Source organism: Prionailurus bengalensis, chromosome B3 (assembly GCF_016509475.1).
Source record: "Prionailurus bengalensis isolate Pbe53 chromosome B3, Fcat_Pben_1.1_paternal_pri, whole genome shotgun sequence".
Classification (NCBI taxonomy): domain Eukaryota; kingdom Metazoa; phylum Chordata; class Mammalia; order Carnivora; family Felidae; genus Prionailurus; species Prionailurus bengalensis.
Window position 1 is genome coordinate 74,167,934 of NC_057355.1, and position 15,684 is coordinate 74,183,617.

At 47.9% G+C, this 15,684-nt stretch overlaps 1 protein-coding gene across 3 annotated transcripts in view; it reads right to left on the bottom strand.

Annotated features, from left to right (window-relative positions):
* Positions 1-3,628: 3,628 nt before the first annotated feature.
* Positions 3,629-15,684, bottom strand: part of SLC7A8 (solute carrier family 7 member 8) — a 52,472-nt gene continuing 40,416 nt past the window's right edge. For 2 of the 3 annotated variants that reach the window (XM_043555805.1, XM_043555806.1), the window contains 7 exons: positions 15,153-15,306; positions 14,402-14,525; positions 12,836-12,939; positions 9,007-9,103; positions 7,125-7,274; positions 5,344-5,521; positions 3,629-4,838 (listed from right to left, as the gene is read on the bottom strand). In XM_043555805.1, coding sequence (XP_043411740.1) covers positions 4,675-4,838; positions 5,344-5,521; positions 7,125-7,274; positions 9,007-9,103; positions 12,836-12,939; positions 14,402-14,525; positions 15,153-15,306 — 971 coding nt within the window. In that variant the 3' untranslated portion in view covers positions 3,629-4,674. The remainder of the gene's footprint in view (positions 4,839-5,343; positions 5,522-7,124; positions 7,275-9,006; positions 9,104-12,835; positions 12,940-14,401; positions 14,526-15,152; positions 15,307-15,684) is intronic. The other variant, XM_043555807.1, reaches the window with a different exon arrangement.

The following is a 15,684-nucleotide window of genomic DNA, read 5'->3' on the forward strand; positions in this document are numbered from 1 at the left end:
AGTGGGTACTGGACAGGAACAGAGGAGGGGAGGGCAGTGCCAGCTAAGAGCAGGGGGCTTCTTGGATTCCATGGAGTTACTCAGGAGTGGAAAGAAGCCTCCTTGGCCAGCAGGATCATTTCCTCCTGTGCTGCTTCAGTTGCTACCTGTTTGCATTAACTGAAACAATGCATGATATATTATCTTAGTGACTTTGTAACAGGCCTCAGTTCAAAAGTCACCTCCTTCACCAGGTCCTTCCAACAGGGAGGCAGCCAAACATGGCAGTCAAGTGTCAGAGAGAACTGGGCTTACATCCTGCCTCTGTCACTTCCCAGCTGGGGGGCCTCAGGCAAGTTACTTAATCTTACTTGTAAAATGGCAGTAGTAAAGTCTACTTTGCTGGATTGTTTAATTACTTTGAATAAGATAATGTATAGAGAGCAACTTATCAGTAAATGTTCAGTCTTCTTCTGCCCTTCCTCTGACCACCTCTTGTGGTTTATCTGTGTCTCCTAAGTAGACAAACTATCTGTAGCCTCATCCGATGCCTTAACTTGACAGGTATTGTGGGGCATGTAGGCACCAGGCACCATACAGGTTCTGGGGATCTGGCGGACTCAGCTTGGAGTCCACCTGGTGTGGGCAATCAGCCATGCCCGAAAGTGCACATGTACATGTCATGTGCCTTCTTTCCATCATAGACTATTTGCTCCTTGAGGGTAAGGTCAGATCCACTTTTTGGACTTCTTCAGCTGACCATATTGCCTGAATTATAATTAGTAGAGGTGGATTGTCAAGTATGAATATTTTCATGGAGTCAACGGGACTAAGTATTTGAAATCTGTGCTGATTTGGAAAATTCAGGAGTAAGTTTGCTATTCTCATAGCATATAACAAACCCCATGGACACGATGGTTCTAAGATATGTTGTGCGACTAACAAATGAATGCTCAAGCAGCTATGATTTCAGTGACCCCCAAAGTCCCTAAGGTCAAAGCATCTGAATTCCTACCATTAAAGTGACTAACAGGGTTAAGACAGGGTAAAAGCCCAGGTTAAAAATAAATGCATGTTGCCCAGGAGGAGACTACATTTTCCCATTTGACCAGGTTAAAAAGGTCAGCAAATGTCACCTTAGGGGGATGGTGGCAGTGGATAGGAACAAGTGTCTCCACAGGGTGAGAGGGGACTGGGAAGGGCCAGACTTGCTGGAATGAGGCAACATGGAGAATATACTGGCAGCCATGGGAAGGAAAAGTATGTGCATTGGGGCAGAGGGGGTTCAAAAGGGTGGATTTGAGTCCTGGAGAGAAGCCTCTTGCACAAGACTGGCCTCTGCCCAGTTTTGCCCTTGCTCTCTGGGGACAACCTTGGGCTGGGAGATTGAAGGACTCTTTGAGAATAGGTTTAATCCTTTTTTTTTTTTTTTTCTTTTCCTTTTCTCTCAAAGTGCTATATAGGTTAAGTGACTTGCCCAAGGACACAAGCTGTTTAGTGGCTGCTGACCTGGGACTCAGAGCCAAGCATCTGTACCCCTGTGACTGGCACACCTCCAGTCTGAGTCTAGAAGAAATGCCAGCCATAAATGAGGAGTGTTGGGGCCAGGCCAGGACTGGGAGTGGAGGCATTTTGCCTGCCTGTGTCCTCACGTGTCCTAGATGGTAGAGGGTGATGTCTTAATGACCCCCTCCCCTGCCCGTGTCTGCCAGAAGTACTGGCTCTGGAGTAATGCAGCCCCAGGACAGGCAGCTGGGAGGCTGCCCACAAAGGAGGCACTCCAAGCAAGGACTGGGCCTAATCCCATCAACTTCCTCCAGCAATTAACCCAAAGCACGAGGCGAACTTGTTCCTACTGTACCTGCTCCCTCCTTTGTCCTCACTCAGCAGCCTTCCTAGTCTTCTAACTAGACACGGTCCTCTCAGTCTGCTCTGTGCAACTGAGGGGGACTGTGTCTCACCTCCTAGTCCCTCCTGTCAAACCCCTTGTATCTGGCTGGGTGTTTACCTAAGTCTCCCTGGCATCTCTCCACAAGCTCAGCCTGTCCCTTCCTTTCCCACCTGGTGCCAGCTGTCCTGGTGCCAGAAGCCTTTACTGATCCGGCCTTGGGGAACCACCCTGCCTTTGCCTCCCTCCACTCAACTTAGTGCTGTCTGTCATCCATGTCCCCAACTGGGCAGTGAGGAGGTTCTTCTTCCCAGCTAATTTGTGGGCTCTCGGTAAAGTAGGAACTTTAACACTTTCTGATTTTACTGAAGCAATGAGAAAGTTTTTGGTTCAAAATGAGAGGGAGTTAAAACAACAACAACAACAACAACAACAACAACAACAAACCCAAAGAGGTGGTATTTGTACTGGCACTGAGTCCCTGGAACAGAGCAAGGGCCATTCTGGGGTGAAGCTGGCAACCAAAGCATCCTCATGAGATAGGAAACACCTGGGGACTTTGTTTCAGAAGATCACTGAGTTATTACCACCAACAACTTCATTTCCATTTAAAATTTTATTACATCAAAAGAAAAAACAAAAACAAAAAACAAAAAACCCTCCACAAAACGAACTCTAACCCTCAACCAACTCAAAGACAGAAGATTATTATCCAGGTATAACTAAGGCCCTCCCCCCACCCCAAACAACCTTACATTAAAAAATCCAAAAGAAATAGAAATACCAGCTTCAAAAATATTTATCCAAAAAGTAAGGCATTCACTTTATGAAACAAACAAACAAATCAACCCCAACAATTGAAGGAGGGATGGAGGTTGGAGGAATGAGAACAGAGAACAGGAGGACGGTTCCCTGACCCTTGAGGGGCCAGCCCTATCCTGCCCTCCATTTGGAAGGGACCAGAACTCAAACCAAACCTGGCAGCTCACCAATGGGGGGTCAGGCAGGCCAGGTGGGGAGTTGGTGGAGGCAAGCAAGCCAGGAGCACTCCCCACGTGTTCTAGTCTAAGCAGATGGTACAGGGAGGTAGGAAAGAGGGGATTCTGCTTTGTGATGAAAAGATCCTAGTCCTTAGCACAGCAAGTGTGGCAGGAAGGACAAACATGGTGGCCTTCCTCTGGAGTGCAGGGAAAGGCAGCCTCTGCCCACAGGATGGCCAGAAGTCCACATACCATAGAGAATGTGTCTCCAAAATGGGTACCTTCTGCCACTGCCCTTTCATCCTGTCTTGGAGGCTGTCTAAAGACAGGCAGTGGTGGGACCAAAAAAGGGGGGTATCTGAGTAGGGGGAGGAGGGATGAACTAGCCTTCAGAAGACACTCTCTCCCCAAACAGTCTTCCAGCTTATGGGATGGGCACTTCTGGGGGGTGGGTGGGAAAGCACCCTCCATTCCAGGAAGGCTTTTCTTTTTTTTTTCAACTTTTTAAAAATTTATTTTTGGGACAGAGAGAGACAGAGCATGAACAGGGGAGGGGCAGAGAGAGGGAGACACAGAATCGGAAACAGGCTCCAGGCTCTGAGCCATCAGCCCAGAGCCTGACGCGGGGCTCGAACTCACGGACCGCGAGATCGTGACCTGGTTGAAGTCGGACGCTTAACAACCGACTGCGCCACCCAGGCGCCCCTCCAGGAAGGCTTTTCATACCAGGTCTGTCCTGAGGGTTAGAAATCAGGGAGTATTTTTAGGTCCAGTTCTTGGATGGGAGGTGACTTAAGGCTGATTTGGCTTGGGTTTCAGGCCTGAAGGGCTTGGGGAGCCTTCACATTGGTTGGTCCCAGAGCCAAGCCAGAGAGGAGGAAAAGGACATGATGGGGGTGCCAGCAGGGGGTATGTTGGGGGCATGGCTGCAGGGATAATGGAGTGACTGCTTCTTCTCGTGGGAGTAGGGAGGGAAGAGGAGCTGAGCAGCTTTGCCATCAGGAGAAAAATGTCCACTACACTGAAAACAAGACTTTCTGGCTTCAGGAAGCTTTGGCACCGAATGGGGGTCAGGATGCAGGAGACAGGGGCAGGGCTGGGTTTCTGCAATTTGAGCCTTTCCCAATCTCTTCCATAGGCCTGGCTTGGGGTTAGGAGGAGGGGGCAGTTCTCCTGCTCATTGGTCCTTAGCTCAGTAGGAAGGTGGTGTCCCAACAGGAACCTTGCTCTAGCCAGGGAGCCCAAGCTGGGGTGGGGGGAGGTACATGGGGAGGGGGAGAGGAGAGAACAGAGGGAAGCATCTCTCTGATTTCTTGGGTCCCTAGTGAAGGGAGAGGGATATGAGTCTCTCCAGTTGACCTTTAAAGATGACAGATTTGCTTGAGTCTGTCCCTCCTCAAAAGACTCACTGTTGCTTCCAATTCTCTGAGCAGAGGCCTCCCTTGGGCTCAGGAATGGGGAGGGAAGGCAGTACTGAACTGGGCTCCTGAGGAGGCAAGTGAGGGTTTGAGCCCCCAGGGTGGTACAGGAAGGCCCTGTAGGATACCCCCAGCAGCTCCACTCTCCTCCCACTGCTTGGAGCAAACCCTCACAAGGGTTTTGGACATAGGCCCTGGTGGTAAGAAGCTGGTTCTTTGGGTACAAATGTCAGTGTCTTTGTTTATAGTTTTTTACACCCACACCCAGGTCCTGCCCCTCCTTGACAGAAGCGGAGGGGTGTGTGTGTGTGTGTGTGTGTGTGTGTGTGTTGGGGTGGGATCTAGCCCGGGAAGGAGGGGAAAAAGGGGGTATAGGAAGAAGAAGCCAGTTGAGAGGGGATGGTGGTCCTCAGGGCTGGGGCTGCTCCGAGTCCTTGTCCTTGCAGGCAGTGGGTTGGTAGATGGGCTGCCGCTGTTCTTCTGTGTCCTCATTTAGCTCCTCTGTCCCTGAGCCCCCCTCCACCTCGGGGTACACAACCACACACATCTTCTGGCTCACCAGGGTTAGCAGCTCTATGGGAGGTTACACAGAACAGGTCAGTGCTGAGCATCCCACCAACACAGCCAACCAGGCTATGGCCCTGCCCAGATCTCCTGCCCCAGATGTAGACTCAGCAGAGCTGCCAACACCTTCAGGAGACTTCCATTCCAGGAGACAGCCACCTTACCACCTCCTCTGTCTCTGGGAAGCCTGTTTGTTGGCTGCCCATTCCCATAAAAGCCTTAGTCCTGCACCTTCCCTACACTTGCTGACCACCAGTTCCAGGGTCTTCCCTGGCCTCTACCTCAGGCAGCTCCTACAGGATGGCTGTCAAGTTGCCTATTTTCTTATAGGTCTAAGGTCTGTGTGCAAACCTCAGTTGTTCTCCCCTCCTCAGAGGTTTCTGGGAAGGCACCCACCCTTTCTCATCCTGTCTTCTACTACAGAGCTCTGTGGACCAGCCTAAGACTCCTGAGACCGGGAGACCCAGTCCAGACCAGAAGGCCCTCTATCCATCCAGTGCCCTCAACAACTCACCAATGAAGTTATTGAAACACTTGGGCTTGTGTTGCCAGTAAACACCCAGGAAATAGACGGGCACTCCTGTCAGCATGATGGCCAGGCCAGTGCCACACACCACAGGCTCCGACAACAGGCTAAAGATCAGCAGGAAGGCCCAGAACAACAAGTAGATGATGGGGAACAGCAGGTTGATCTGTGGAGCAGAGGTGCTGTTAGCTGTGTGGACCCCAGGGGCCCCAGGATCAGGGCATCCTCCTTCTTCTCAACCTACAGGGAGGCATCTTTGAGGGCAAAGGGTAGACTTCACTCAGCTCTGTGGCTTCCACACCCTTAGGCCTGACAGATCAAGTGCTATGTCAACAAATGTTGGTGAACTTGGGTAGTGGGACAGGAATAGGAGAGGGGAACTAGGGAAGGAATGATTTTCACTGGATCTTCTCTTCTGGGAAGGATGAAACAACACCTTGTCATCCACGCCATGTGTTGGTGGCAATAATAGAAGCCCATGGGGATTGATAAGCTTGCTGGTATATTGGTATATATTTGCTGAGGTCCTAGGGTGGAGGAGAAGTGGAGGAATGAGGGAGAGGAAAGAAGGAACTGGCCTGGATTTGTCAGGTTCCTTACCCTTGCCCAGTTCTAGGCAGGGCCCTCATCTGGGCACCATGTGGGCAAATGTCCATCCCTCTCAATGTGAAAGATCTAATCCCAGGATCAGTCTCAATGTGTCTCTCTCAAGCAATTTGAGAAGATAAATCTGCCAAGGTCCAAGAAATCAGGAAACCTACCATAGTATAAGACAGTCAGGGGCCTCAGTTTTTTCAAAAAGAAGCATCAGGTCTATGGGCTTCATCCCATCTGGTTGGCCACAGGTGGGAGTTCCCAGTAGAGTCTTATTCAACACTCTAGATTCAGCTGCTTTTCTCTTCCCTGTCATCTCTTCTCAGAGGGTATGCAAGGGTTGGGGGAGGGATGGGTTATTCTACGTTGTCATTCTAGCAGGCTTTCTAAGAGTGGTAGGAAAGTGGTGGTGGAAAACAGATGTGGAGAGCTGGAATTCCTCAGCTGGAAGAATCTTCTGGAAGGATCTAGTCTTCTCTGTTTCTAGAATAGGAGTGTTCAAATAGCTCAGGGATATACTCTATTCTTCCAATTTGCAGGAGAACCCAGAGTGCTCTCACATATTTTTTTCTGAGCAACCCCATTCATTCCCACCACACAATTATCTCTTGTAGCCATCAATAGGTTCACCAAGCACCCTACTACCTATAGGGCCCTAGTAGTTTAACAAGAGAGGCACATGGAGGGTTGGGGTGGACTGGGAAGCTTCAGGGAAGAGGAGGAACTTGAGGCCTATGTGGAAAATGGTTAGGATTTGGATAGGCAGATGGGAGAAGGAAACTCATTCTGGGATGGAGACATAGCTCAAGTAAACTCAGCTATCTGGAGGGATAAGGAGGAGACTGGACAGACCAGTAGATTCAGGGAAATGTTGGAGAAATAAGGGAGTCTGGAAAAATCAACTGGAGTTTATAAGAGTCATAGGAAACAAAGAAATGACCTGATGAAAGTACATTTAATCTAACTTATTCTTCCAGCTGCAATTTGTTCTGGTCCTGTCTCCAGTGGAAAATGGAAATGGCTGCCCCATTTATACATAACCCTTGCTTCCCAGAGGGTCTGCTACCATCATAGAAATTATGATCTGTGGTCAGCAGCTGATAACAAGGTGATTTAAAAATCTGGGCTGCAGCTAGAACCAGTAGAGGAGATGGAGGGGGTCCCAAGGGCAGCACCTTGATAGGGCGGGGGATGTCAGGCTTCTTCCAGCGAAGAACTATCTGTCCAGCAATTGTGACTCCATAGAAGAGGTAGTTGATGAAGCCCACGTAGTTGATGAGTGTGTACATATCGCTGGTGACCAGCATCAGCAGGGTTGAGATGCACTGTAGAGAATGGGAGAAACTCATCAGTAATCAGAAAGATATTTGGACACTGGAGGAGCTATTTACAGGTCAGGGGACTGTTCTGCCTCTAGGAAGACAACACCATTTTATGATGAATGTCTCAAAATTGAGACTTTACAGCATCCCCTAGTCACCCTGGCCATTGCTAACACCTTCGTTGCCAGTAAGTTCTTTCTTATTGCAGGAGTGATAATTAAAATATTTAAGCACTGGTATGGCATGGGCACTAACCAATCAGAACAGATACTGGCTGTAAACAACTGGATTGGCCACACTGGCGACAGTGGCTCTATGTCTGCCCTGGTCTCATTTATATTTCTTCCTTGGTTGTAGCTCAAGCTGTTTTTTTTGTTGTTGTTGTTTTGTTTTGTTTTTAGTCCCTTAGGGAAGATTGTTAACTGCAGATTAAAGCTTTATTCTTACCCTCAATCTCTTTTCCTGAGTCATTATCCTCCCCCCACCCCCGGTTTTTTAAATATCACAGTTTTATAACAATCCCAGCCAAAAAAAAAAAAACCCAAAAAACTGTTTATAACAGTTATAAAGCACTTACTAGGTGCCGAGCCCTGTTCTTAGTGTTCTACAAATATTAACCCATCTAATTCTCATAACAGCCCCATGAGGTTTTCTTGACAGAGTCCACTTTCCAACTTCAAAATCATCTCAGTGGCTCTCTCAGAACCATGTTCTGCCCCTTTGTTAATTTGTTAAGGCCAAGAGAAGGTTCAGTTCTCTTGTAAGATCTGATGGTGAAAATAATCTAGAAGATTTTAACAGGAAAATAGGCCAGATTCTGACTATACTTGCCTTGCAGTCACAGGACTTCACCAATGGCTCAAACCGGAAACAAGTCTGTGGGTCACTGGGAGCACTAGGTGGTCTCTAGGCACCTTTCACAGCTAACCAATCAGATGGCCTTCATCCTGTATCTGAACATTCTGAAACTCCCCTCATGTTGTACAATGTTTCCACTTGACTCCTGAGAACTCTATTATCCTGGTCTAACTGCTTCTCTGATGGAACAAAATCATTTTTAATACTGTATTCAGGATACAGAAAGAAAAAAAAAATAACTCAAAAGACTCAGTGGGGACAAGTCTTTGCTCTTTCTTTTTACCCCTCCAAATGACTCTACTCGGGGCCATTTTGCCCTCATTTCTTCCCTGTCCCAAGTTTCCTTTTCTTCATTTTCAGTTACTAGTCTTCCTTTCTTTATGATTTTCTTATTTGGTGTACCTACACATGACACTGAATTTGTTTCAGTCATGTTTTCCAAGAGGTAGGCAGAGCCTCCTGGGGTAAGAAGATTGAGGGGAGTGCTGGGAGTGTGCAGCAATTGGTCAGGAGCAGGGGCCCAAAGCTGCAACTCTGTGAGCAGCAGGTGTAGGGGAAAGCCAAGAAAGGAGAAGTTTTTTTATGAGGCTGTAGAGTCATGAGACAGTCCCTTCAGTCTGACGCAAAAGGATGGGAGAATAGAAATGAGCCAGGGTGAGAGCCTGAAGGTGTTTCATGACTCAGGGTTTTTCCTTGTTCTTTCTCTTGATATTCACAAAACCCACTCATGCCATTTGCCAGATTATCTAAGACCCAGTGAAACCTAGGAGCAGGCCAGAGGGGGACAGGGGTGTGTGGGGGAAGTGTGAACTCCCAGCTCAGATCAAGTGCAAAGAGAAAGGGTGTATATAGGACTGGCAGAAGGAGGGGCCCTTACTGTGAAGAGCAAGGCTGGGATTGGAGTGCAGCGCTTCACATGGATCATGGCCAACACACTGGGAAGGTGGCCTTCCCTGGCTCCAGCAAAGAATAGCCTGGTAGAAAGAAAAGGAAGTCAGCCTGGGATGGCCCATGGACCACCTAAAGAAGGTCCCTCCCCAGCCCAGTCTCCCTCATCCATGCCTACCTTCTGCTCACACAGGAGCATCTTCCCCACCCCAACCAGGTACCCACCTTCCCATGCACACTCCAGCCCACTTGTCACAGGACCCACGTTCACAAGTGCAGGTGCAGGCAGACCAGAGGCAGCCAGTGGATAATGGATGGATTCTGGGTGCATGGAGACCCCGAGTATGGTCTGAGTGGTTTGGGGTTACTGATGATTGTGCCTTCACTTTGCGGGTCTCACAATGCTTTAATCCCTCTAAAAATGTGCTTCCCCCATTCTCGAGGGATACAGGTTCTCTGATACATGGGGACTGAACTGTCTGTCCATGGAAAGCCTTAAAAACACTGATATCCTAGTCAAGAAGTAGTTGCTACTTTGGGGGTGGAGAATGGGTGGTACACCAGAAAGGGAAACTTCGGTGATACATGGAAATATTTTATATCTCATTTTGGGTGGTGCTTACATGGCTGTCTACATCTTTCAAAACTCATCAATCTGAACACTTACATCTGTGTATTTTATTGTATTGTACGTATTGTATTTTATTATACCTAAAAACTTATATATCCTTAAGCTACTTTTTCTATTCCCCAAAAAGCCATCCTAAGGAAATGAATAGTGAGTTAGTAAAAGGTATGTATACAAAGATACTCTAATGATTAAAAAGATTGGAAATATCCTAAATGCCCAAAAGTAAGAGATTGATTACATAAATTATGGTGTATCTATAATATGGAATATTTTACAGTCATAATAATGTTAAAAAAATTGATCACATGAGAACATGCTCACAATACAATGTCAAATGGTAAAAGCAAGATAGAAAACTGTATGGTTCCAATTAATTTAGAAATTATGGACATGTAAAAACATACCAACTGATTATCTCTGGGTGATAGGATTATGAGTAATTTTAATTATCTTCCTTAGACTTTATTAAAAAATTAATTTCTAAAATAGACAAGGAATTTATAATTGGAATAAAAATTATTTTTTAAACTTTTTAAAAATTAAACTTTTTGGGGGAGAGAATTGTAGATTCACAGTCAGTTGGAATAAATAATACAGAGAGATCCTAGGTATCCACCCTGTTTCTACTGGTAACATACTGCCAAACTATAGTACAATATCATGGTCAGGCTACTGATGTCTAAAAATTAATTAAAATTTGTTTAATGTTTATTTAATTTTTGAGAGAGAGAGAGAGAGAGAGAGAATGAGCAGGGGAGGGGCAGAGAGAGAGACACAGAATCCAAAGCAGACTCCAAGATCTCAGCACAGAGCCCAATACGGGGCTCGAACCCACAAACTGTGAGCCAAAGTCAGACACTTAACCGAATGATCCACCCAGGTGCCCCTAAAAGTTAATTTAAAAAAATGTTTATTTATTAAAAAATTTTTTAATGTTTATTTTTGAGAGAGAGAGATATAGCATGAGTGGGGGAGGGACAAAGACAGTGGGGAACACAGGATCTGAAGCAGACTCTGTGCTGAGAGCAGAGAGCCCAATGTGGGGCTTAAATTCATGAACTGTGAGATCATGACCTGAGCTGAAGTCGGACTCAACCGACTGAGCTACCCAGGTGCCCTAAAAGTTAATTTTTAAAAAGAGAAGTTTTAACATAAGGGAACGCTTCTTCTCTGTCCCTTTTCTGAGAGAAAAGAATACAAGAAGCTGTTGGGAGTCATTTACATATTAGTGTGGATTAGCTTTTTCTTTTCTCTAGAATTTTGTAGGGAGAAAGAAACACCTAGAGGTAGGAGGAAGAGGATGGTGTAATGGGGACAGAAAGGACAGAATCAGCATGCTAGGTGTTCTGAAAAAAACTGTCACTTACATTGTAATTTGTGTGTGAGGGGGATGGAGCTAACAGCAGCAGTTTGGTAGAAGTGTGGGAGTCCATTATGGCCCCAAGTACCCATGTGCATCACCATCAGCTGCCATCATCAACCTCCTAGGCCACTGTCACTAGTTTCATGCAGCCACACAATATCGCCCCTCTACGGTGCAGCCTCATGCACCCAACTGAGCCACAGGTGCTCTGTGGGCCTCATCATGCACATAGCCAGGGCTCTGCATTCACATCCCTCCTCCACATGCAGCCAGGACCATGTGTAACTGTCCAGGTCCAACAGCATTTGCAAGTGTCAAGTTCACAAGAGACAATTCTTGCCCAGCTAGCTGACAACGGAAGAGACAATGACATTAAGCATGACACACGCCACACACACTCCTATTCCTCAGGAAGGATCATCCTCTTCATACACCAAACATAAAAGAATAAGAGAGAGGAGGGAAGGAGGGGGAAGGAAGGAAGGAACTGGAAAGATGAGCAGAGGAGGCCTGGCGGGTGAGCTGTGCCTCTGAATCAGAGGTCTCACACACCAGGGCCACTGTGTCCTGCATGCATACACAGCTATACCACATGCACGCAGACCACTGCTTGGCCTGCCTGAGGGACAAACCCCACTCTAAAGTGACTATAGCCAGTCACTCTCCTTCCAATAGTTCTCAGAGAGCCTCATGGGTCACTGCTCTTCCACTGCTCGCCCTCGGTTGAGGCCTCCAGGTGGCCACTGCTCCTGTGTAATACGCACACGAGGTTGCTGTGGGTGAGTCTCATAGGGTCCTGGGGTAAAGAGGATACCTACACTCCCTCTTCCCTGCCCTGGATCCTGAAAACATGGCAGTCCCTTGACATTTCATGAGAACTCCTCCCTGATGGGATGGGTGGCTTTGGAAGCAGCTAAACCCAGGGACACCACTTTTACTGTATCTTTTCAGTAGAACTGTGCCCTGGGGGCAGGGAACTTTCTAAGAAAACTGGGAGAACCCCTTGAACCACACCAATGGAAACTATCCAGTGTCTGCCAGCCTCAACAGCCCATTCCGGAGATAGTAAGAAGAGACACTGAGGAGGGGCCAGATTCCTAGAGGTGTGGAGGCAGGAGCTAGGGATTCCTGGACCCACTTGAGCTTCTGGCTTCCCTGAGAATTTGGGAGTTTGGGGCATGGCTTTGGACAAATGCTTTCTTTTAGCTCTTCCACATTTCTCTTACTTCACACACTCTGCCCTAGTCTCCTGAGCGACCATGAGAAGGCTGCCCACAGCCACATGTCTGTTGAGCAGGGAGAAGCTGCAGGGCACTCAGAGATGATCCATCCCACCTATGGGCTGGTCCCAGAACTTCCATGAGACACCAGCCCAGAAGCCCCAGGCCCATGCTCCTCCTGGTCCCTTGTAGAGTGGGGTTCCTTTCTAGCCAGCATAGCCTGTTTCTAGTCAAGTAGCAAAGGGGCTCTGAGGCTGCAGCTGAGACACTGTCCTGCTGCCAATCACAGTGCTCAGACCTAGGACTGCATCAGGTGGCCTGGGACCTCCTCAGCCCTGGGCTCCTACTGAAATGAGGTGGGATGGGGCTTCTCGCCACTACATGTGAAGCCACACACATCGCAGGTAACCACGTGAGCAGCACACACCCCTCTGCATCCAAGCTGACACACATCTGCCCTTATGTGAGCAATCATCCCCTACCAGGTCACCACCCAGGTGCCCACACAGACCCCTGCTGATGGAGACAAATACCCCACATATACACAGAGCAATAAGCACAGCAGAATGGCCCCTGGTCCAGGAAAGGCCTGGACAACACTCACCGGGAAGAGGTGAAGAGAGACCCATTTACTCCTCCAAATGTGGACAGGGCAACAGAAATGGGCATGATCCAGGCCATGACCCCTAGGAGCTTCTCTCCAAAAGTCTGGGAGAGAAAACAAGGGGGTGAGCAGAAAAGGAGAGATTACAACCCTCCACTTGTACATCATTCTTGGGAATGTTCCCTCCCATCTCTACCCTTGCTGAGTCTCTCTGACTAGGGTCCTGAGGGGAGGGTTGCAGGCCCCAGGCCCCTCCTGCACCATACTGCCACTTCCCTTCCCATGTTGATCACCACACAGTGGGCATTTAATCAGTGTTTTGGGCTATTAACTGAAGGAGACAGTGCATGGTGGTAATAATAATACTAATAATAACAACAACAACAACAATGACAATGATGTGGTAACATTTGTTTTCCTTGTCTTATGGATGAGAAAACTAAGGCACAAACTGAGATCACAAACCCAGAAAGTGGAGGGCCAGGACTAGAAGCCAGCTGTGTGAGTCTGGGCCTCATGTGCATTATACACGAGTGAGACAGGCAGGCCCAACAGTTTGGAGCTCTGAGACCTTGAACAAGGTCCTTAATTTTTGAGCCTCAGTTTTCCCATCTGTAAAACAGAAATGGATCCTAATTCATAGAATGAGAATTTCTAAATTTATAGAAATAATATGCTAAGAAGGGAAAAATGATAACAAGCCACTACATAGGCTGAGAAAGAAAAGACAGTGAAGCTATAGACTAGTCTTCATATATTGAAGGAATACAAAATGTCAGGGGACTAGCCTTTTCTATGTTTTCGGAGCCAAGTACACATTCAATTTCTAGCACGTTATGGGGTAAGGGTTGTTTAGAGTAGATGTCCTGCTGGGTTAGGCTGGTTGGTGGTCATGGAAACAGGCTACCACTGAAGGACCTCTTTCTTTACAGTCCTCTGAGATAAGCCATGTGATGACAGCTTGGCAGGGTGGCATCCAGGCCCAGGTGAAGCCAGGTGAGGGAACGGCATGGCTCCCAGGTCTTTCCTGGATATCAAAGACCCCAGTGCCTTGGATCTACATGATCTCTTTCCCCAAAAAGCACAAACCATTCCTACTTTCTGACTATTTACTGGCACACACTTTTCCCTGATGAGGGAAGGAATCAGGCTGCATGATTTCCCGAGGAAGAAATGAAGGCAGAGAGAAATGGTGTTGTCTTCTGCTAGATTATATCTTTCTGAGGAGGAGCCCGCCTCCTTTATATAATCATCACATTTAGAGTTTAAAGTGCCCCAGATCAGGAGTTAGCAAACTTTTTCTGTAAAGGGTCAGATAGTAAGTAATTTGGCTTTGCAGGCCATACAGTGTTTGTGGCAACTAGACAGCTCTGCCGTTTTTGCTGTTGTAGGTACAACACGGCTGTCAGTTTGCTCCTTGGCACTTGAAGATGTGGTTTCTGCCCTGAGTACTTGGGTTGACTTCCAATTCCACAAATCCATGGATCAGGGAAAAGTGAGTGGGGCTAATCAGGCAAGTCTATGTCAACATTCCTGGTTTGAAGGACTGTGAGTTTGATTTCTTACCACAGCGACTGCGTTTGATGCCAGCAGCTCCTGAGGGGACATTGCAGTGACATAAGCGACATTGGCAAAGACATACACAAATGTGACCAGTGGGATGGAGATGAAGATGGCTCTGGGAAGGTTCCTGTAGAGGGAGAGGAGGTGAGAGGGGGAAGGCCTGGCACCTGGGACCACCTGCCTTGTGATGGGATCTGGGGAGTGCCTTTTGTCTTTCTGCACACAGCTGACTTTGCAGGGCAGCTGACTTTACACTTTTCTGTGATGCTCCCTCTCCCTGGGGGGGGGGGGGGATTTGTCTCAATATGGGCAGGGCAATTTAAAGGAAATGAAACAGCGTAGGCTGGGAATATGCTCCATACTGTTGGTCCCTTCCTGACTGGAATCTCCATGATGTACCTCTCTCTCCTGCCTCAAGACACAAAGACCCTCCTGTCCCAAGACAGGTAAATAAGATGTCTGGAGGCCTCTCAGGGCACATTTCATCCTCTAAGGCAGTGGTGTTTCCTCAGCCCTGTTTCAACTTTTTAATCTGCTCTGGGACTGTCATGGCATCATTTTTCTCCTCCTGGCAGGGTGTATGGCAAATGGTTAAAGTTCCTGGGAAATAACTCTTTCTTTAGAATAGACCAGGTCATGGTCAGATGGGGCTGGAGGTGGAGAAGTGGCCAGGGGACACCTGGCTCCCTTTTCCTAGTAGCAGGTGCCATGGCCTTTTGAGGGATTTGGGAAGAGCTGGGCTATTTCAACTCACTTGTAGGGATCAACAAGTTCCTCAGTCACGTAATTAAGAAAGTTCCAGCCTCCGTAGGCAAAGGAGCCCTGAAGGAAAGCCAGTGCGATGAGGCCGATGTTGGGTTCTTGGAAATTCTCAAATGCGTTCTTTGGCTCCAGCCAGAAATACTCTCCTGTGGACGCAAGGGGCAGGAGGCTGCTCAGAGAGATAAGCCAGAGGCCTGGCGGCCCTTAGCCTGCCTAGTCCCGTCTTGGCCCCTCCCTGCAGTGATGGTCCAGCTCTTTGTCTTGTGTCCAGTGAACCCCACACATCGGAGAAGTGGGACCAAAAGGAGCAGGGAAATAGAGATCTAGGACTTCCCCAGAACCTGTTAACCAGGAGTCCAAATGGGGATTCAGGTTCAAAGAACAGTGCTCAATGTTCTTTTAAAAGGCAAATTTACTTGGAAAGAAAGGCCAGGGGTGGTCACTGGTTAGGGCAGGGTAAATCTGGGGCAGGTGGGGAGGTGGGGGGCTGGCTTGTTGAGATTTGGAGATACAGGATTAGGGTC